Below are 23,246 nucleotides of genomic sequence, written 5' to 3' on the forward strand. Positions count from 1 at the left end.
AGGCTATAACCTAGAATAATTAGACTATAAATAATTAAGTTATCTTTATTTTATATATTAATATTTATATTATTAATCTTGATTTAGTTAGCCTATAGTAATAGAAGTAATAGTAAACTATTATTATTAAACCAGAAATTAATAGAATTAGAATTATACTACCGGCTATTAGCTACCCTAATTATACTTGGCCTAATATAATTAGGGTTAATTTTTCGGAAATAGGCTATATTAACTATAATTTTACTAGAAATAAATATTATAATTACCTTTTCTTTTATTACTTGAAATACTATATTACTATATTAGAGATACCTAATACTATTTAAAGAGCCGAACTTCTGACTATATATAACTAGCTCTATTCTAATATAGCCCAAATTTTCGTAATATTATAAAGAGAAAATATTAAGAGAATTAATAGGCTTTAATTTACGGAATTTCAAAATATTTATATTAATTAGAATCTTATTAAATACTTTCCTATTAAAGCCGATATAATAGCTCTTAATATAGAAGTATATTATTCTATTAAATATAGTTCTCTCTTTACTAAAGTTATATTTAATATATTTTAGTTTCTATATCCCGGAATATATAGTATAAGCAAATGTATTTGGCTTAAAAAGAGCCCAGAATAAGTTATATATAATTTTACTATTTATAAGAAGTAGTAAGATACGAGTTCTATTTATATAAGTTACTATAATATATTAGATAAAAATATTAAAGTGTTTTATATATATTAAGTTAAAAGAATTAGTATTATTTCGGTGTGATTTAAGTTTAGAAAAGTAGTAATATAAGAGATTTTACTTAATCTGAACTCAAAATTAGTAGTTAATTTTATATAGTTAGAGAGAAAGAGCTTATAAAAAGTTTGTTTTCCTTTATACTAATTCTATAAATATTTTTTAGAACTATTTTTAAGATATCTTATAATTATTCTAATTTAATATTAATATAAATAATATTAGTTAATGCTTTCTTATCTAGAATATCTTTATAAGTATATAGAACCTATTTAGAGCAAATATACTAACTAATCCAAATACAAATAATAAATATATATTAATCGAGTTTATTTATTTTATTTATTAATTTTAGTAATTCCTTAATTATATACTTATATACTTTTTTATCTCAGCTATATAATAGAATTATATTAGTATATATAAACTTATATTAGATTTAAGACATATATTTTATTAATAGTTTTAAACTTTAGCCTTAAGGCTCGGGCTTTTGGTTTCCCAGATTCACTAAATAGCTTTATAGAAAAAAGAAGAGGCCCTTAATTAGTACTAAGTAATTTGAGAATACCTAAGAACTATTAGATATACTTAGTAATTACAATCCGTAATAGTATATAATATAGAGTTAGTAGATAGAAATTAGTTAAAGTAGTCTTAGAAGGGCTATTAGAAAGTATATAAGAGTATATATATTTCAGGATATAACTAGAAAGCATCTATATATCTATAATAGCTTATAAGAGATTTAGGCTATTTAGTAGAATAATTAGTTATACTAATACTAAGTAACTTTAAACTATCTCGATTAGAACTTCTATTATTAAAGATTTCTTATTTTACTTAAATAAATTATTAGTATAATTTAATTTATATTTTATTAGAGATATACTAACTTGAAATCTCGGGCTATTTTAGGCCTAGTATCTTTAGGCTTAATATTTTCGGATATCCTTAGTAGCTTTAACTTTATTTTAATAAGCTTCGAGATAAGTTTCTCTATATTACTAATAGTTTCCTTTAGTAATTTCCTATATTTTATAAGAAATAAGAAAATTTCTACTAAGCTGAATTTTAGCTCTAGTATATTACTAATAAACTCTTTTACTAACTACTTAACTCTCTTGGCCTTTTCTCTCTGACTTACTATAGCTTTATAGACCTTTATATTATTTTCTAATTAAGTATTCTTAGGAAGAGTAATATTTTATTATACTGGCTTAAAGATAAGACAGAAAAGATTAGCTATTATTATATTATTAGTAAGCCTAAGCTTGACTTTTTTATTTATATAGCCAGGTTATATAAGTACTTTATTAAGGCATATAATATAGTTAGTAGTTATAATCAGGATTCGGCCTTCTTATAACCTAATACTATTAATAATATTTAAGATAAAGGATAAAGATACTTTTTTACTAATAGATTTACTTATTTGGAAAAGAAAGCCAGTTCCGATTTAATAAAAGCCTTCGGTTTTAGTATCTTAATTCGAGCTAATAGTATTAATATCTTCTAAAAGAATAATATAGTAATTTGAAAGACTATTAAATAGGTACTTTAGAATAACTTTACTAATAGTAGAAAGATTAAGAATATAGATATTTAAGTTAAAATAACTAGTAATAGCTAAGTTTAAGCTCGATTTTCTAGTTTTAGGAGGTTTATATAGTAAGTAACCCTATTAATAGAAAGTATTATAATTGGAATACTACTATTAGAATACCGGATTAAGGAAGTTCTTAATATTATCTAATAGCTCTCTTTTTCTATTCTTATTAAGAATAATAGTCAAGATATATCTTAATTTAGATATTATAGACCTTATTTAAATGCCTTTAGAATATAGCTTATAGATATAGGTTTTATCCTAAAGTAGCTTGGTATACTCAATATAATACTTATTAAGTAATTCCTTAAGAATTTATAGAGAGTTACTAAAGCAGGAAATAGAGACTTCTTCTTAACTTCTGAATTCTCTAGCTTAATATTAATACCGGAATATAAGCTATTAGCCCTTATATTATATAAAAAAGTAACTATTTCAGGATATATAATATAGAGTCTTTTTATTTATATCTCTACTATTTGAATAATAATTTCTCGAGCAATTTAATAATATGGCTAAGTCGGTAGTAATAAGGAAGAAGAAAGCATTCTGGGTAAAGTTCTAAATAGATATCTATAATATAAGTATATTATATATATTATTATAATATTATAAATAAATAGTTAAAGCTACTAATTATTAGAAAATAGTTCTCTTATTATTTGGATAGGAAGGGGTTTTTACTATAATAAGTCTCTAGTAGCTTCTATAAATATATATAAATATATCTATAAATAAATACAAATAACCCAAAGAAATAGAGCCGAGAAGTATAAATACTCAAGTTAATACTAAGATACTATTAGATAGTAGTAGACAAGTAGGTAAAGCCTGGAAACAAGAAGTCTAGAATTAAGGCTTAAGCTTCCAAAAATAGTTAAATTAGTAGGGAAATATTCTTAATATATCCTATTATTATTTTATTATATGAGATTATAATAGGATATTTTTAGTATATAATAGACTACTTTATATATATAATAGACAAGATATATACTAAGTAAGAAGGTTTAGAAAGATATTTAAAGAGCTAGATACTAAATATAAAGGGAAATAATAATAAAAACTTTAGAAAAGATTTATATTCTTATATATTTATAAATACTAATATTAATTAGACTTCTAATAAAGAGAAGCCGGACTGCCCTTAGATATATTTATAGCCTATAGTTATAGTATAATATATTAGTACCTAGGTAATTAAGATAGCTTTACTAATTCTTTATATAGTAATATAGGGGAAGTAAGATATTAATATAAAGTATAGTATTTGGACTTGAATAAAAAGAGTTTATAGTATATTAATTCTATGGTTCCCAAAATGAAATGTCTCTATATAGTACCCTCTCCCTTATTAGTATCTCTAATTAGTTAAGGCAATACTATAATACTATAATATTATAAAGTATTAAAGCTTATATATAGGTTCTTATTCCCGAGGCAGCTAGCGGCTATAATAGAGGTACCTAGTCTTCCTACTTTAAGGAAAGTAATTTTGATTATCCTAATTATAATATAGGTTAGATAAATATCTATAATTAAATAAGACAATTAATAAGAGGGCGACTCTTACTCTTACTATTAATACTAAATGAAAAAAACATATACTACTCTAGAAAAGTTCGAAGTATAGTATTAGATATCTATAATTACTATAATAATATATAGTATTATTATCCCGAATAGTAGCTAGTAGGCTATAATTAATATATAGTATACTAGTACTTTAAATAATTATAGATAGTTATATAAGGTATAATATAGAAAGTAGAACAAATTACTAAAATAGAGAAATATATTTAGATTTTAAGAGATAATTGAAACTACTAGAAGTATTACTTGTAGTAACCCTTATTAATAGCTTTGCCCCTATATATATAGAATTATTTCTAAGCTATTACGGGATATATATATAATTATAGAGGACTTCCGGTAGGTTAAGAAATAAGGAGGCAAACTATAGCCCAGAAAGCGGAATACTAATGCCTTATACTAATGTAATTGCGGATTATAGAACTAGCTAGCGGGCTATAATTAGAGCCATAATTAATATATAGAAGTGCATTGCTCCTAACCTGCTACTAATATACATATAACTTATTAAGGACCTCTGGGTAGGTTTCTTACTAGATAGCCCTGTATTATCCTAACCTGTAACTTATTAAAATTAGATATATAATATAGTATAGTATTTATACTAGCCCAAACTAAAGTCCAGGAGGAATACCTACTTCTCTTATTTCTAATTCGGCTTCTAGTACTAGTAGTATCTATATAAGATAGCTAGAGCTTAAACTATATGGCTTTATAAGAGTTATAGAAGCAGGAATTAATTTATTATTTCTGGTAATATTACCCTATAGATCTAAGGCAGACTCTAGCCTGATTTATCTCTTTATATCTATAATAGGCTAATAAGTTACTAAGAATATATACTTCCGGTTAGAGTACTATACTTTAGAGAAATTACTTACTAATAATAAGGTAATTTCTTAAGCTTATTAGAGAACTCTATAGGCTAATTATATATAGTTTATAGAGGAGCTTTAATAGTATCTTCTAGAATTACCTAAGATATTATAAAATAAGCTTATAAAAATTTTAGTATTATAGGAGAATATATTATCTAAAGATAGTAATTTAGAATTCTAGCCTAATCTGCTATCTAAAAAAAGAAATTCCCAAGTATACTAACTTACTTTATTATAATTAATTAAATCCGAAAGCCTTAGTATTTTTTAGAATCTTATAGAAATACTTAAATAAAACTATTATAATCTTTTATACTAGTTATCTAAAAATAGTATAGACCTTTAGTTTCCTATAAATTACTATAAATATATATATACTATAAAAATAGGCTATATATTTAATAGAATCTTATAGAAATTTCTAATAACTTTCTATTATAACTTTATTTTAAAGCTTAATATTATAAAGTAATAATTTTCTATAATTAAAAATAGTAGCCTTAACTTTATAATTACTATAATTTATTAATCGGGAAAATATAATCCTAAAGTTATTTAGGAGAAAGTAGTAGGCTAGATAAAGGTTAGTTAAAAATACTATAAATTTATAGATATTCTCTATACTAGATACTTAATTCTGTTTCCTAAGTAAACTAGTAACCTTATATAAGTACTACTATCTATTATTAGAAAAGTTTCTAAATCTTTAAAAGCTAAAAGAAGTATATACTAATTAAAGGAAATATATTTAGTAAGGTAATCTAGTTCTTTTAAGACCTTAGTATAATTAATAAATATAAGAAAGAAGGCTAGAATAATCTGAGTAATAAAATCCTATAAATACTCTATAAATCTTTTTAATATCTTATTACTTTTTAATTTTAATCTAGCTAGTAATCTCAAATTAGAGGAGTTATAAACTTCTTATTTATACTAGTAATATAATAGGAATTTGATTATTATATGAATATCGGACTATATATAGGTATTAGATACGTGAATAGAGATAAAGAGGGTAGGAAGCTAAATAAGTAGAAGTAATAATATTAGGACTTTTAGTACTAGTAATGAAATAATACAAATAATTAAAAATAAGGGGCTCCGAAAGTTAATATATTAGGAAAGCTAATTATATATATAGATAGAGGTCTTATATAATTCCTTAAACTAGTACTAGTATGCCTGGGAAGCAGGACACGTAACGGTAGTTACGGGACAAGAGAGAAAAAACCCTACTATAATAGCTAGTAATACTAATATATATAGATCTAAATAATTAATACTTAGTTATAAGTATATAGAAGAAATCCAAGATATAGATATAAATAATCTACTATTAAATAAAATACTTGATTTTAGAGCTTTACTAAGGCCAGTTATAAATTAGATAACTAAAACAAAATTAAAAAAAAGGTACTATATCCGGAAAGTAATAGCTATAAAGCTTTACTAGAGATCTTATAGCTTATTAGATATTTTATATTGAGAAGAGCCTTCTATTAGTAGTTTATAAAAGTAATTATATATTAAGAGCTTATAGATCTAAAATATAATATAAGACTTATAGAAGGGATTTTTAGGGCTAATTACTTTAAGCCCTAATATAATATTAGATATCTACTTTTAATAATTTTAGGTTAGTAATAAACTTCTACTAGTTATTATTCTAGATATCTATTAATAATTGAGGACGGGATCCGCTTAGTAATATCTTATTAAATGCAATAAGTATTTATAATACAAATTAGTAATAGAGAATAAGAAAGTCAATTTCCGATATTTTGAGACCTGAGAGAACAGGTTTTAGCTATATTAGTACTCTTTTAAATTATAATAGTAATATTCCAGCTATAAGTAAGTATAAAGCCATAGCGGAAAACTTATAACTAGCTAATATTTTAAAGGAATAATTTAGTTTGAGAAGTATACTTTTTAATAGATAGTTCTCAAACGGCCTATTAATATTCCGGGCGAAATTTGGTTTGGTAGGTTGCCAGAATTGCCTGTATTCATTTTAGTAAGGCTATTAAGGGTATTAGATAACATTATAGTATAATTCGGTTAAGAGATCTTTATAACTGGAACTGCTCCGGATACTAGTAAGTAATATAAGGATATACCGGTAGGCTCTATTAAATTAGAGTATTTTAGAGAATTAATTAAATGTAATAGGTTTAGTCTAGTATTTTGAAATGAAAGCAAGAAAGAAGTATTTATATTAATAGAAGTAATAGATAAAAAACTAATAGGTGACTTTATTTGGCTTAGACAGCTTCTAATAATAGAGATAGTTCAATAAAAGGCATACTCAGTTAATACTCAAATATATAAGATAATAAATAATAAAGTCAGGAATCCTCTATACTAAAATACCTTCATTTCTTAAGATCTTTAAAGCGTCTGTTATATCCTGCTTCTGGATTTTGGTGGCCTTTAAATAGCTAGTAATAAAGATAATATATTAGGTCTACTTATTCTTATTAATAGTCTCATCCTTAACTATAATATTCCATCCTGTTTCTCGAGACTCAAACTGCCCTCTTACCTCTGCCTTTATATCCTCCTCTTTAAGTAAAAGACTACTAATATCGAAAGAAAATTCGATTATTTTCCTAGCCTAACTTTATATTACCTCAAGCCCCAAAGTATTTTCCAAGCCATTTGCCCAAAAGTAATTAGTAAACTCTATAAAGAAGTTATAATTAATATTTCTAATACTAACTAGTAAACCTTTGCAAAACTCGGAGGGAAATAGAAGGGCATTTTGCTTGTTATCTTTAGTTATATAGATAGCTATATTTACCGAGATAATATAAGAATGGATTTTCTATAAATTAATACCAGAAATGCGAGTAGGTCTGGTCTAGTACTTATACGGTTCCGTTATACTAGTACCTAATAGTATATATCCCTTAGGAATTGTTATATAGTAATAGAGGAGTTATAGTCGGAAATGGCTCTGGGTATTTGTTATATACTACGTACGGGCCATATACAGATATATATATAGCTTCTTCCCCGCCTTTAAGGTACTATTATTTATTATAGACATACCAAATACACCACATTCCACTTCCACAGCTTGTCCAGGCCATAATATAGTAGTAATGCCCTAAGATTCGACCTCCATATTAATACTTAGTATCCTATAATTAATCGACCTCCAAATCAATACCCCACAAGATCTCGACCTCCATATCGATACCTTGCGAGCTCTTAATTAAGTCCTCGACCCACATTCACGCCATCCTCTAGAATGGTATCTAAAACCCCCCAGTCTAAGACCCCTCAATGATTCTTCCAAGACGGCGCCCCGCTTTCAGACATCCAACTTTAGTAAATCACTCAACTTATTCGCCAAATTTGGCTACAAGATTCTGCTCCCGCTCTCGCTCCTCCTACTCCTACTCTTATAATAAGCCCCTCTGCCTCCACCGACGAAGACAATACAGACGAAGATAAAGAAGACAAGGATAAAGAAGACGAAGACAAGGACAAAGAAGATAAAGACAAAGAAGACGAAGAATAATCCTTTTCTCCTGCTCTCACAACGAGCCCCTCTGCCTCCGCCGACGAAGACGAAGCAGACGAAGAGCAGCCCTCAACTCCTACTCTTACAAAGAGTTCCCTTCCTCCTACTTTTGCTCTCACGACGAGCCCCTTAACACCTGCTCTTATAAAGAGCTGCCTTCCACTCACTCTTGCTCTTATAACGAGCTCCCTTCCTCTAATAAGCTCACTTCTCACAATGAGCTCTATTCGTTCCTTCCCGGTTTATATTAAGGGGCAAATAGCCCATTTGGACGGCGTGGGCTAGGCTCAAACGGGGACGTTTCCTTTCCTTTTTGAGGGGGCATGTCACGTGCTGCGCACGGGCCATATACAGATATATATAACTCAGTTAGACATTCGAGTGTGGCGCAAGATAAGGCTGAACACAGCCGCTGGGCTCAACGTCAGGCGCAACATTGTCGACTTCTCCCACAGACCTCGCTATGCGGCAGACCGTTACGGCGCTATAAACCTAGCTCAGCGGATACAGGACACGGTTCACAGCAATGGCATGCACCGAAGAGACGGTCAAACCCAGCGGCCTGAACATCTGGTCGAGCGAGGCTGCGGATGGGCCGACGCCCGTAGTCGAGTGAGCTAAGCTGCCTCCGAAGTTAAACCCCGCTGACCCCACTTAGCATTATCGCGGTCCAAGGTCTAGGCGCGCATCCGTTTTATACATGGGTGAAGAAAGTATCATCCACAGATGTCGATAGACCTGAGAGATTCCGGGACAAGGCTCAGTTTTGGAAGGGCAAGAAGCCACGAGGCAAAGGCGGGGACGGAGGCTCAACAGAGGTTATGTGGCCACGGGACCTGCTTGTACCTCTGGGCGAGGATGCACGGATCGCTACCTATAGCTACGAGTCGGACTGGCGACATCCAAACGTCAAGACTAGCCTGCACGAGTGCGCTAATCAGTTTTTGAATATCGTGTCTCAGTACAGACAGAAGGCAAATGTAATTGGTCTCTACATGAGCTGGACTAGCTAATATATTACTAAATTATATTATTAGGAGCGCCAGAGACCGATTATGCTTATTGGACATAGTCTTGGGAGCCTAGTTATCCAGCAGGTATACCCTTTTCAAGTTATAGATACAATCCATCCGCTCAGCATTGAAGGCACTTGTGAATGCTGTCCATCAGCAACATTTTACGGACCTACGCCTCTCGGTAGCAGGCATTATCTTTCTCGGCACCCCCTTCCAAGGGAGCAATGTAGCTATTTTTGGGAAGTGGCTAGCCCGGCTTTCAGGTCTTGATCCAATAATGTTGAAGTTGTTAGAGAAAGGTAATTCGGATCTATATGCACTAGCGATAGACTTCTGGGGCAGCTATGGCGATTTGGATATTGTTTGTTTCTACGAGATACTGGAGACTGATTATGGACCTTTAAAAGCACAAGTTTGTTTATACTCCACTCTGCAAGGCCGTTTTATCTAATTGTCGCATAGGTCGTGGGCTCGCAGTCGGCCAGTATGGTTGGAAAGCGGATGATGTTCCTTAATACCGACCATTCTGGACTGAACAAGTTTAGTGGAGAGGATGACCCGAACTTTGCGCTATTGCTCCCTGAAATTCGACGAATGGTTGAAGGCGGAGCTTTGGCTGCTGTAGCTGCTCGTTATCAGGGCAAGTAAATGAAATTATATTATAGAGATTACAGACAGCTAATGCCCTTGCTCTAGGAACTAGTGCTTTGAGCTATGGAAACATGCACTGGATAGTGCCTCGTCCGATTAACAAATTATTCACCGGACGTACCGAGCTCCTATTTCGAATACAGAAGGCTTTGCGTAATGACTATGCTTGTTCCGCCGACAAGCAAAAGAGATTTGTTATTACCGGACTAGATGGATAAGGGAAGAGTACAATCTGTCTCAAAATTACTAGTCTGATGCGGGAAGAGTATTCTAATTATGCCTCTAACACCGCCTGTATCATTTTGGCTAATAATTAAAGGTTCTGGGGGGTCTTCTGGGTCGACATCAGCAAGCCCTCTACTACTGAAGGCGACTTTATCGCCATTGCAAAGCTACTTGGGCGGTCGGTCGAGAGCGTTCCTGATACTCTTCAAGTTCTCGCAACTACCAAGCAAAGCTGGCTCCTTATTCTTGATAACGCCAATGATCCGAACTTCGACTATCAAGCCTACTTTCCATCCGGAACTCACGGTACGATTCTTATGACATCTCGTATTTCTGAATACAAGCGGTATAGCCCAGACGCGAATGAAGTACTCGAGGGTCTTAAAAAGGAGGAATCTACAGAACTACTACTCAAAGCGGCAGATATCCCTAGAGAATCGTGGCTATCTTATAAGAGTCAAGCCAAAGAAGTTTTCCAACTTCTAGGATTGCATACGCTTGCACTAATCCAAGCTAGCATATATATTGCGAAAGGCCACTATTAACTGCAATAATACCCTATGGTCTACCAACGGCACCGGGACCGGCTCCTAAAGTACAAGCCTGACCAGGTTCAATTAAGGTACTGCGATATCTATACGACCTTCGAAGCATCTGCAGAGGTATTAGAGCAGTCTGAAAGCGAAGCTACAAAAGATGCTTTATATTTACTTGCAATTATATCAATACTGGATTCCGCTATTCTTCCCCTTCAAATCTTTCAAAGCATATGGGGTAGTAGCAGAGAAGTCCTCCATACTAGCGATCAAGAGATAAGTGCAATAGATTCTATATCTCGAAGCCACGTTTCGCGATTACCTAGCTTTCTAGTAGTAGAAGGTAACAAATGGGATCCTTTTCGTCTTATTAAGGCCAGCTCTAAACTAGTTTCACTCTCCTTGGTTACGCAGTACGATTTAGACAGTTCAGTAGGATTATCGATATACCCATTAGCATACGCCTGGGCCAAAGACCGTCAAGACCAGAAACAGCAAGGCATGGCTTGGATAGCTACTGGCTGTATTCTTATACTGTCTCGATCTAACTCTGTAATGTGGCAGACTCAAGAGAGGCACCTATTACTATATATATAATCTTACCTGGATATAAAGATTAGAAGGGTACTCTCATTTGGATTAGAAACTCTAGTCATCCCAATTCTTTTCAGATGTGGCTGGACATTACTACATATACGACAGGACTCAAGGCTTTGCTATCTTCTGGAAGATATGTTTACCGAACTTAGAATGAAGCCCGATAAAGTATTAAAAGAGTTTCTACTACTATATTTCCTCTATGCAAGGAGCTTGTTAAATATCGGAAACAATAAGAAGGCTGTTAAGCTACTCGAGCAGATCGTCAAGATCTGAGAGAAGGCACTTGCCGAGGATCACCCAGATCGGCTCGAGTCGCAGTATGCACTTGCTATAGCCTATCGGGAGAATGAGCAGGCAAAGAAAGCTATTACACTACTCAAGCATATTGTCAAGATCCGAGAGCTGACGCTAGTTAAGGATCACCCGGATCGGCTCGGCTTGCAAGAAATGCTCGCTCTTGCGTATAGTAATAATGGGCAAGTAAGGGAGGCTGTCAAGCTACTCGAGCATATAGTCGAAGTCCAAAAAATGACGCTAGCTCAAGATTACCCGGACTAGCTCACCTCGTAGTACAATCTCGCTCTTGCATATCGGACAAACAGGCATATTAAGAAGGCGGTCAAGCTGCTCGAGCATATTATCGAGATCCGAGAGACAGCACTAGCCGAGGATCACCCAGATCGGCTCATCTCGCAGTGCGCTCTCGCTATAGCGTATCGGGAGAATGGGCAGGGTAAGGAGGCCATCGAGCTACTCGAGCACGTAGTTAAACTCCAAGAGCTAACGCTAACTCCGGATCACCCCGATCAGTTAGCATCAGAGGACGCTCTCGCAGTTGCGTACTACGCGAATGGGCAGGTAAAGGAGGCCGTCGAGTTACTTAAGCAGGTAGTCGAGATCTGTAAGATAACGCTAGCCCCGGATCACCCTCAATGGCTCGTCTCGCAGCGCAACCTCGCTATTATAATATCGGACGAATAGGTAGGCCAAGGAGGCCGTCATACTGCTTGAGCACGTTGTGAATATCGAAGAGAGGACGCTCACAGAGACACACCTAAGTCGGCTACCATCAGAGAACACACTTTCTTACTTGTTACAACAACTTAATTCCAAGTCATAGTAGAAGTTGTTTGCAAGAATAGCTGGGGCAGAAGGTTTCCATAGGCTTTAAAGGCTGTTTCTTTATATTTTGTATTATTTAATAACTTTGATAAAGGGGGGATTAGGGGAGGTGAACTTTGTATACTAGTTGAGTGAATTCCGAGACGGTTAATTACTTAGCCTAGGATATTCTCGAAGCTTCACGGTTACTCCTCTACTTGTAGCCACTTAGTTTTAAAGATCCACCAGATAGCAACCATCCCGCGCGCTCGTAAGCTAAGATGTATTGTATGATGTCGCGGGTTCGCAAGGCTCTTCAAGCAATTGGTATTCCTTACATACAAGAAGGGTACTAAAGAGGAGGGAAAGAAGGTTCAGTGTCTAGAGCCGACCATGCATCGCAATGTATGCCAAATTGAGTCACTTAGTCGGTCAAGGGCCCAAGGCGCACACCGATGAGGAAACCAAGGAAGAGGCTGAAGGGCAGGTGAGTGCAACTCGCAATGGTCAGATGCCTGAGCTACAACTTCGAGATTGCTTCATCCAACGAGCACTGGTGTCGAGAGTCATTCACCCTGCTCTTGAAAATTCTCCGCTCTTGATCTCGCAAGAAGACCTGGCCGGCATCTCTCCATTTGACGGTTCCTATACGTCAGCTGGGCAGAGGCTGCCTTTTTAGGAGGGGTTGGTTCATCCTTCTTCCCTTTTTGGTGTAAAGTGCGGCTCGAACCACGGAGTAAAGTAAGGCGTGCCAAGATTAAATCAGAACTCTGAGGTTTTGTTGTCATTACGATTGGATCAGACAGGATACATCGCCATGCACGGTAAACGCCTGGTATCGACGCGGGGCGTTGGCCCACATTTCTTATATTGCATAGTGTATTACTACCAATCAATTCCGTGAATAATGTTATGGTAGGACGCTGCTGGTCTTCCTAGCCCTGGTCTAAGGGTGATCCTTTTTTAGGAGAGAATTGAATGAGTCAGATAGCGTTGCACCCGCATACTACAAGTCTTTTCAGGGTAGCATGCGGCTCGAATACGCGACCACCATTAGCTCGCAGCCAAGGAAGAAACATGTGAAAGGCATAGGGTCTCTTGGAGGATTTGAGAGCCTCATTTCGACAGAAGATAAGAATCACCCTGGGATCCTTTTAGAGCCCTCGCTCATCCAAACACCTGCCTATTCAGCTTTCTTGATCTATTTTTGCTGTGAGTATCCTACCTCTTTATTAAAAGCCTAAAAAAATCCTAACTCTCAAATCAGGGATAACTCAAAAGCGTGACTAAACACTGTGAGTTACCGCAGCTGAACCTTCTCTGAATAATGGATTAGAGTACGCAGTTCCTCTAACGAAGATTTAGAAGATATGCACCTTATACACCGACTACTATAGCTGCGGTTATGTCAAGGGAACTCGAAACCCCTCACCTTGCCTGAATAAGGGTTCTTGTGTACCAACTTACCGAGATGGGGACACGATTAACAGGAACTGCGGCGCCACGGCCTGCAACACGCCGCCATCAGACTAGAACCCAAGGTTGCCCTGATGCGGGCACTTGTACGCCTTCCTCCGATAAAATCTATTAACTCGCCAACGATATTAATAAGGCTATCTAAGGGATCTAGAAAGTTGTTTTCCATTAATATGTACCATGGAAGGAGAGTAGTTGGAGCACAATAGCTACTAGGTTAGTTAGAGACCAATCTGGGCCAGTGTGTCAAATGAATAGATTAGATTAGAATACTGGCTAGTAATCTAATTTATTCATTAAAAATACCCACTAATTATATTCTAATCAGATTCTAATTGAGGTAATCATGAATATTCATGAATACTTTGATTACTATACACGTGACTGTCGCACGTGATATACTAACCTAATTAGGTATGACTCCCGATCTAGCATCGTCTTTGCAAGGCTTTCGACCCACTAATTAGGCAGCGAGGTGGCGCTTAGGCGATACTAGAGCGGGATCTCTACTTAATTAGGCTAGCGTATCACGTGTTATAGTCACGTGTAGAGTAATTAAAGTATTCATGAATATTCATGATTATATATTCTAATCTAATCAAATTATTTAAGCATTGCGGTAATTATATTCTATTTGTGATGGGCACACGTGACGGCGCATGGACAGGTGTCAGATGTCGTGGATCTAGTTTCCTATTTTAGGTAAAGCTTGCGATCGGAATCGTACGGGCGATCGGAATCGTACGGATCGCATGGGATCGTGTTTCCTAGTTAAGTAAAGTGCTTCGCAGGCTTGGCTAAGCACTAGGGAACATATAGGGAGACGCTCCTAGCTTTGGAAAGGGGCATCAATTAGTCTTTTGTTGGAATCAACTCTTGGAATCAGTTACACTTGCAAGCGTCACTCCGCAGCTTACTTACCTTGACTACTTGTGCATCACCCTGCTATTACGTGCCTCACACTATTTAAGCTAATCATGAATATTCATGAATATTCGGAATACCTTGATTACTTTTTTGACACACTAATCTGGGCGGACAGAGTTTCTTTATCATTATTAATATATGTTGCCTTTGCAGTGTTCAGCTATTCTCATCCTATTTTCACTCTAAACATGCACCAAATATGGCTTTCAACTCGCAGGGAACTGGTCCAAAACACACGGGGCAAGATAAGGATAATAATCACTCCACTTACGCTTCTCGTGGCAAGGGCCACATGTTGTGCCTTTAATGTTCAGCATGTATAAGGTCTCCATTTTGAACCCCGTCAAGGAATCTTGACCTGCGAAGAGAACTCAATCCTATTGAGCTGGCTATATCGTAATTCCTATTCCCGGGGATTACAGACCCACATCGTGTCTGCGGAGAGGGTAGACTAATTAGAAAGAATCGCCTTACTTCGAAGATTCTAGTACTTTAATATCTAATTTTTACTAATAGAATTGCTATTATTACTAAGTACTTAAGTCGAGGTGGTTCTAGAAGTATTATTGGGGTTCGGCTCGCTTACCAAGTGTTGCCACCCTCTGATTGGGTGGCAAGGTGGCGCTAGGGCTGGAGTGCCCGGAGCGCTACCTAATTAGGTTAGCTAATCACGTGCATGTGTCACGTGCGCATTAATCAAATTATTCATGAATATTCATGATTAATCTGATTAATGCGTGAATAGAATATGATTAATGGGTATTTTTCATGAATAGATTAGATTAATGGCCATTAATCTAATCTAATCTATTCATTTCTCACACTGATACCGTCGAGGTGTTGCTGTCTCCCATTTAAGCCTTCTTTATACACATAATCATCGGCGACACTGCTGCCGCTCCTATCTCGTTGCTGAATCGAGCCAATTTATGAATAGTATTCCTAGATGGATGGCAAAATGGTTTTCTACTACATAACCCACGCGGTTTCTAACGCGTCCCTCGCGCGTGCACGGGCCCCCATCTCTGGGTTATGTCATAACCGACGGCAAAACGGCCAACCCTTATTCCAGTAGGTGATATGGAAATCCCGTCAGCGTGGTAGTATTAGCATATGCATGATTGAAAGTGTGTCCAAGTATAATTATTAAACACTAAATGAGGATAGAGTAAGCTAAGATACATTATTACTTCTCGCCTTCAAAGTACTGGATCCGTCCATGCCCGTAAAAGAAAGTCTGAAGAAGGCAGCTTGTATATTGTCTACTCCGCTTAGCCTGCAATGGTTTGAGGTAGTGTACAGAAGACATATGCTGCTTTATTGCATGCTCATACGTTGTCATAAAAGCTCGTTCGAATGGTGGGCAAACACGACAACAGAATCCAGCTAGAACTCGTAATCCTAGTACTGCTGGGACTCGATGTATAGGAGTAACAAGGTCCTTGGCTGGACATAGGTCATATGTCACAAAACACTCGATAAGCGTCTTGCACGCAGGGCCAAGAATCCGATGAGTAGTATTCAAGTGTCGGTACCATGCAGTTTGCGCTGTTTGAACGCTGACTCACAAGAAATACAGATTAGAATCTTGTATTGAGCGTCATAGCGAAATCCATCCATGTCTAGAGAAGCTCTAGGCGCTGCTATCAAGGGAGCTTGCCTCTTATTGAGGCTTGATACAGGAAGAGAATCAGCCGGTAAACCCCGTTTTAAGCCCCTACTCTCCGACTTGATAGCGGCTCCTGTGGCCGGGGTCACCGCAGCCGTGGTCCAAAGGTTGCGATGGTCTTCATAGTACTGCCGGTTCCAGTCTTGCCACAAGGTTGATAGCTGGAGGTACATCTCCAGTAACTCAGGCTGTAGCTGTACAGGTAAGGCGCTATCAATAGCATATTCCGTTAGCAGGACTCGGGGATGGTGGCCGACACCTGCTGCAATCATCTTGGTTGGGTCCGAAGCAGCTTTCGGCTTGTAGAAATCGGCTCGTTGGATAAGCTCTCTAATGTAGCGCTTTGCAATTGCGAGAGCTGATTGGCGGTAGAGCGAAAGACTTATCGGTGCTGGGAAGCGCATAGTCAAGCGTTTAAGGATATCGGTTGCCTGAGCCGGAGATAGGTGCTTCTGCTTGTGGCGTGGGTCTGGGAAGAGGAACTCGTTTGCATGCAAGTAAGAGAAGCGAAGTTGGCTTGCAAGGATGCTTATAAAGGGCCTGATATAAACCAGGTATAGGTATACGAGCTCAGCAAGCCTTTGAGGGAGATATCGTACAATATAGAAAGCATGATAGTTCGAAGCTCGGGCTTTATTGTATTCAATAACGAGTAAGAGTCGTCCTTCACGGAAAATGAGGTTACGCATTACTTGCGCCGTATTGCATACCTTGATGCTCGTAATTTCAGGCCCTCGTGCGGGCAAGCCGGCTGTAAGATGGATTGCTGCAAATATCTCACTCCTTAATTCAGACTCCGATTCAAAGTATGCAGAGCACGTCTGTACTAGCCAGCGTCCCGCTTTGGCAAAAGGTTGGCCGAGATAAGCTGATGACCACGTCCGATGTAATAGTGCTTTGTATGCAAATCGGAGGCCGTTCTGCTCCTCTTGCAAAAAGGACCACCCTGGAGCTCGACAGGTAAAATCGTCCCGGACAGTACGAAGATCTACCGCTGGTTGCCAACCAAGCATAAGATGGCTAACCCGTTCCTCAACTTTTATAACTGATACCTGATGCATATAGGTAAAGTCTAGGAGCCGGACCTGATTCGAGCTGCCAATTGTAAAGGATTGGCCATCTGCAGCCCAAGTCAAGTTCGTCCGAGCACCTTCCTTCTTAACAATCGACCTGCCAAAGGCCTTCAGTTCGATGATCTCACTCATTGGAGAGAAGCCTCCTCGGAGTAGGTACTTGACGCGAATCTCATTGAGCCGAGAAGCTTGGTCTGGGTAGGTATCCCGAGCGGGCCAAGGGAAGCGAAGCGTCTTGTACGGGTGCATAGGCAAGGCGTACTCGAGGAACAAGAGCCGGCCGATCCAGACTAGTTTTGAGAGATCTGGAGTGTAATTATGCGCAGACTTGTACGCGAGCGAGTGCCTGTGAATACCGCGGACAGCCGTGAAATGTACTAGCAGAGACGCTGCCATATTGCCAGTCCTGCACTGAAAGGTCCAGAAGATCATCGATAGTTGGAATAACGCTTCTGAGAGCTGAAGGTCTTGCCCTATCGGTAGAGTAACCTTTGATATAGGTTCTTGGCACGCGTTCATCCACTCGCGGTTGTGCTTAGGTAACGTCTCATTCGATTCCCTTCCCCACTCCTCATCCGACTCCTCTTCAATATCCGACTCTTCTACGGAGTCCAAGTTCCCTTCATCGTCTGAGTCCACCTCGCTGTCTGACCCTCCTTCACTGCCTGGCCCAAATTCGCTCTCTGATAACACGTCCCACCCAGAATTTCCCAAAGTCTCAACCCTGGACTGACCTGCAACCATATCCTCGAGCAAGGTCGACCAGATATATTCCATTTGTCCTGCTTCTAATTCCCGAAAGTTCACACCATAGATCTCTTCCCGCAAGCGCTCATCTGTTGCCCATCCCGGAAAATATAGCAGATGAAATGCTTCCATATCGAGATGTAGCCAATTCGACTCCGGGTGGTTTGGACATTGTCAAAGGCTATAGGTCGAAAATGGCGCTGATGGTAGGTCTGGAGCCAGCACCGTAGGCGGTAGTTGGTATGCCTGAGCGTCTCTTCTGCACAAACGAACATTTGATCAACACCACGCATTAACACCCGGAGCTTAGCTTCATTCGCTGCGGGACTAGTAAAGGGAGTGCCTGACCAGCGTCCAAGGTAGTAGTCGTCGCTACATCGTGCTGCCGGCTGCAAAGTCGAGGCTGTCAAGATATCAAGAGGTCGTTCCTGAAACAGAACTGGCCACTTTGTGTGCTTGAGCCAAGGTGTCGTCTCATTGTCTTTAACACACGAGTACTGGTGTTTCCCCTGCTGGATGCGACGAGACTCTGCAAGCAAGCGTTGATCCTCAGCTTCTTCTTGTGCCCAGAGGACCGAGTCAATTTCTATATTTGACGTCATAGCTTGGGGAGAAGTTGGTTCACTTGTCCTAAAGCTAGCAAGAAAATACCAAATAAGATGCGAATGCGAGAGAATACAAGAGGGAGAAAACGCTGAAACCAAGGTAGGAGGAACTAGAAAGACCTACATGATTAATAGAACACGAACGCGCCTCGTTGAACGCGTCCTTTTCGTTTGATATCTTAGGGGTCCAAGATTAAAGGCTTGTCGACTACGGATAACGAGCTCCCTTGCTCCGCAATATCTTGTATATCAAGCCACTTACCTTCTTTTGTTCTTGATCAAGGTGAAAGAGGAAAGAAGATCTCTCGTCTTACGGTAGTGGATTATTAAAGAAGGAGGGGTTCGGGATGACGTGGGTTCGGTAACCAATTAGCAGCCAGGATTCGGAGATTATAGCGAAAATCCCGAACCGCCACTCCTTATGCTGCTCTGCTTTTTCGGTGAAAAATGCTCTGACGCGAAATTGCTGTCCAGTTTCGGTGAAAAGCGGAAGTGCGGAGGTGCGATTGGTTGAAATTTTAGAGTTGGGTCTGTGCACACTTTTTTTTACCAGAAAGGCACTGCACATACAGCGCCGTAGGACCTTATCAGGGCCAAGAAGGAGGCGAGCAGGGCGCCGTACGGGGTTTTACGGGGTCCTCGGGGTCCTCGGGGTCCTCGTTGTCGCCGTCCAGGGGTTTTAGCGATGGGGTACACGGGGCTACCCCCCGCCTGCCGGCGTCCGATTATGCTATTTTAGGTTATTTTGCGTGGGGAAGCTATCCCGGTCGCCCGTGCGTCGCACCCGCCGTGTCTAGCGTGCATAGCAACGTTAGGACTGTGGAACCTACGCCGCCAAATCCGTTGATTTGGGCAAATCTTTATGAGCTAATAGGGTGCTTATTTACGAGGCGCAATCATCGCCGCAGAGATCCCCCCAACGCCCAGTGTAGAAGCCGTTTACCAGTAAATAAATTATATATATTTAAAACAGACGGAGACTTCTAAAAGCCGTATCGTCAGATCATAAGGGAGGTTCCGTCCACAATATCCACTAGTGTCTACTTATAAAAGAGGAATTAGAAAGATGTTTTAGGCTATATTTGGATATCTCAAAAAAGTAGATCTTATGTTGATGGATAGTAAACCAAAATTAGAAAAAGGCAAAGTTACTACTCGACTTTATAAGACAGTTTGCTCAATGTCCGTGATGATTAGGCCTTGCATATGTAGAATGCTTCGATGGATTGCATCGATATTGTCCGCGGGGTCGTGGTGTATGCCTGAAAGACGATTCAATTCTGAAGGCTTCAGGAGAATCGAGATCTTGGGGAGTTGGAGCACCAGAGGCAAGATTGGTAATTTGCTTTGGTCAAAATTGCCCTGCTTGAGACGGATATGTGTGTACAAGGGGCAATTTTATGCATGCTGGAATGGGATGAGTGATAGCGGCCTATATGGACTCTGCTCAGCGAGTACCAAGAATATTTTTGCCCATCATTATTCCTGACCGGCGGGGAGTGCCGTCAGGTCATCTGTGCGGATGCATCATCTTCAACTGGCCCGAGCAGCCTCAAGTTCCCACTGTGCCAATAGGGCCCCTGGCCGCACGTTCCGCAGCGCCGAAGATAGCTACTAACTGTCAGGTCAAGGGCAGTGGGCACGGGACGGCACGGCTCAGCCTCGGCCCAGCAGGTAGTGGGTAGATTGTTTAGGATGGACCAAACTTGGCATCAAGTACTCTTGGAGAGAGGAAGAGTGTTTGCCGGCATGCAGGTATGTAAAACGAACGTGCGTATGTACCGCATCTCGTGTTTCTGGAGAATAATTGGGCAGTGCTTTAATGTAATGAATGGGGCGATGAATGAATCTGGGAACGGAAGTGAGAGGTAGAAAATGAGCTGACACCACGCTATATGCAACGGTTCCTTCCCCCAAGCGGACGGGCTCATAAACGGTCAAAGCGGGTTGAGAAGGGGCGTTTCAGTGCCACGGTTGGTTGCTCGCTAATTATCCCGGAACAACTTCCGATCGAGCACAGCCAGAGCGATAGCTCCGATTAAACGGCTGGCCGAAATAAGCGTGGCATATCACATGCGTTAAAGATCAAAATGTCAAACCCATGATGACGGGTTCTTTAGGACTTATCGTCCCGCAGGCCTCCTCTATTGTACTATTCATCATTGGCCTGCCATTTATCGGAACCGGAAGATACCGCTTGCATAACCAACAGTTGGCCTACTGCAAGCATCGACTTCGATCGCCGCGTTTTCTATCCAATCCGCTCGTCATTTTTTCCCTACAATCAATAAATTCTAGCTTATCTTCCATCCATGCAAGGGCACATCACTACGAATCCATTGCGCGGCGGATACTAGTAGTCCCTGCTACGGAGAATTCCGCTTCTCTTTCAACCTGCATTCGGATACTCAATAGTTTCTCGCTTAGTCTAATTTCTCGAAACCGTGGCTTTTTGGACGTGCAACCCTTCTGCAACACATCGTGATTGAGGTTTCGAGTTTCCTCCGGAGTCCTGAGAGTAATGTTCACAGTTCCAAGGCGCATCTCGATGACACGGCACGTTCTGGGACGGCAATATGCACCTTAGCTTGAGTGGATAACGGAACCAAGCCACGGATTCTATAGAGAATTTGCAGAATACATAATGGCACAGTCTCTACCGCAGTCTCTTCCTCCCCACCTCCCAAGGCGCATTTTTTGGTTTGGGGTTGAACAGTCGTTGACAACCATCTCTGCCGAAGCAGCTTCCGGCTTTCTTAATAAATACCGACCATTATGTCAGACACACTCACCTCTCCTGCTGGGACTGGCGCAGACAGAAGCTCAAGTCTCATTGGAATTGGCATCGTATGCGCAATTATCCCGTCACTTATTGTGATGCTTCGCGTTGGGTACCGTATATCCACGAGAACGGTATCCATCTCAGATATATGTATAACTCTTGCAATGGTAAGGGTCCTCAAGCCTCGCTGCACGATTGGGGAGTTTACCAGATAGATGGCTGATTGCACTTATAGATACTAAACCTTGGGCACTCGATTGTAGTCATTATTGGTAAGTACGCGTGCTCATATCTTTTGTAATGATGTGGTGAGCATTAATACGTGTGCCGAAGCTGCTGTCTACTGGGGATTTGGAAAACACGAGGCAGATCTCTCCGCAAACATCAGAAATGCCCCACAGGGTTTGCTGGTAAGCTTATATGTCCATTTCCGTCTCGTGCGTGATTGAATTCCTGGCAGTACTTCTGGCTCGATCAGCTTTTATCCAAGCCCACTATGATGTTCACCAAGCTATCTCTCATCTTTATATATCGACGACTATTTCAGACGACCAGCACCGCATTAATTCGATTCTGTCGTGGCCTAAACTACTTCTTAACAATCCTCATCGTTGGATATTACAGTGCCACTTTTTTAATTGTAATATTCGAATGCACGCCAGTTGACAAGTCATGGCATCGCCACAAACCAGGCACTTGTATCAACAAGTATATCTTCTTTTACTTTACGGGTGCCGTTAATATTACGACCAGTTTACTCGTCATATCAATGCCTCTTCCAGTCCTTGTCAAGCTCAAGCATCGCAAAACTAAGATCACTCAGCTACTGGGTTTGATCTTGCTAGGTCTGATTGACACCGCCGCAAGCGTGATCAGGATGTTTACCCTCACTTCCGCTGCCGCTTCAGCGGCCGACTTCACTTGTAAGTAAACTACATTACATTAGGTCCGATTATATGTCTAACTTCGACTCAGGGACTATAACTAGCAGTTTACTTGCAACCCGTCTTGAGAATAGCATCGCCGTTATCGCCGCTAGTCTAGTGGTAATGCGGCCTTGCTTCACAGCTATCCACCGAATGATATATCCCGATAGCCACACTCATCGTTCCATTTCTGGCAATAAATACAGCGGATACATGGCATCCCCACCCAACAAAAGCGGCGGAGGAGACGTTTGGAATAAAATTACCAAGGTTGTGGAAGTCGAGCTAGCGAGCAGATCTATCTCGACGGAAGATATCTTGAGAAGTCAAGATCGATTCTAGGATGGGCGTACAGTACTTGGCCACTTCTGTTTAGGCGAAACCACCCCGCAGGAAAATGACCATTTTCCCACTTCCATTCTTTTATTAATAACTCCATAATCATTTATCCTATAATTCTCCTCGTGATCTCCGTCCAAATGACCCACTTTTTGTGCGAAACGCAAAATCTTTCGCTTCAGTATTTTGTGTGCCACCCATCAGCTGCG

At 39.0% G+C, this 23,246-nt stretch overlaps 5 protein-coding genes across 5 annotated transcripts; 2 read left to right on the forward strand and 3 right to left on the reverse strand.

Moving 5' to 3' along the window:
* Positions 1 to 2,238: 2,238 nt before the first annotated feature.
* On the reverse strand, positions 2,239 to 2,433 carry K444DRAFT_545216 (uncharacterized protein; the record flags this gene model as incomplete). Its single annotated transcript, XM_024876120.1, has 1 exon — positions 2,239 to 2,433. A coding segment is annotated over one exon (195 nt), but the record flags the coding sequence as incomplete, so codon positions are not given.
* A 6,457-nt stretch (positions 2,434 to 8,890) lies between these two features.
* On the forward strand, positions 8,891 to 12,373 carry K444DRAFT_648054 (uncharacterized protein; the record flags this gene model as incomplete). The annotated part of the gene is made up of 13 exons (XM_024885418.1): positions 8,891 to 8,976; positions 9,023 to 9,344; positions 9,402 to 9,461; positions 9,511 to 9,792; positions 9,843 to 10,024; positions 10,084 to 10,225; positions 10,256 to 10,296; positions 10,351 to 10,634; positions 10,674 to 10,726; positions 10,853 to 11,344; positions 11,408 to 11,653; positions 11,684 to 11,911; positions 11,963 to 12,373. The coding sequence occupies 13 exons, from the start codon at positions 8,891 to 8,893 to the stop codon at positions 12,371 to 12,373; spliced, it is 2,829 nt and encodes a 942-aa protein (XP_024729085.1).
* A 4,044-nt stretch (positions 12,374 to 16,417) lies between these two features.
* K444DRAFT_545924 (uncharacterized protein) lies at positions 16,418 to 17,626 on the reverse strand (the record flags this gene model as incomplete). The annotated part of the gene is made up of 1 exon (XM_024876183.1): positions 16,418 to 17,626. The coding sequence occupies one exon, from the start codon at positions 17,624 to 17,626 to the stop codon at positions 16,418 to 16,420; it is 1,209 nt and encodes a 402-aa protein (XP_024729086.1).
* An 815-nt stretch (positions 17,627 to 18,441) lies between these two features.
* K444DRAFT_545870 (uncharacterized protein) lies at positions 18,442 to 18,999 on the reverse strand (the record flags this gene model as incomplete). The annotated part of the gene is made up of 1 exon (XM_024876178.1): positions 18,442 to 18,999. A coding segment is annotated over one exon (558 nt), but the record flags the coding sequence as incomplete, so codon positions are not given.
* Positions 19,000 to 21,282: 2,283 nt separating this feature from the next.
* Positions 21,283 to 23,165, forward strand: K444DRAFT_602978 (uncharacterized protein). Its single transcript, XM_024878754.1, has 5 exons — positions 21,283 to 21,939; positions 22,008 to 22,044; positions 22,106 to 22,182; positions 22,233 to 22,695; positions 22,748 to 23,165. Exons 1-5 carry the CDS (start codon positions 21,766 to 21,768, stop codon positions 23,038 to 23,040), a joined length of 1,044 nt encoding a protein of 347 aa, XP_024729088.1. The 5' UTR covers positions 21,283 to 21,765; the 3' UTR covers positions 23,041 to 23,165.
* The last annotated feature ends 81 nt before the right edge of the window (positions 23,166 to 23,246 follow it).

This window comes from Hyaloscypha bicolor (genome assembly GCF_002865645.1).
Source record: "Hyaloscypha bicolor E unplaced genomic scaffold K444scaffold_182, whole genome shotgun sequence".
NCBI classification, from domain to species: domain Eukaryota; kingdom Fungi; phylum Ascomycota; class Leotiomycetes; order Helotiales; family Hyaloscyphaceae; genus Hyaloscypha; species Hyaloscypha bicolor.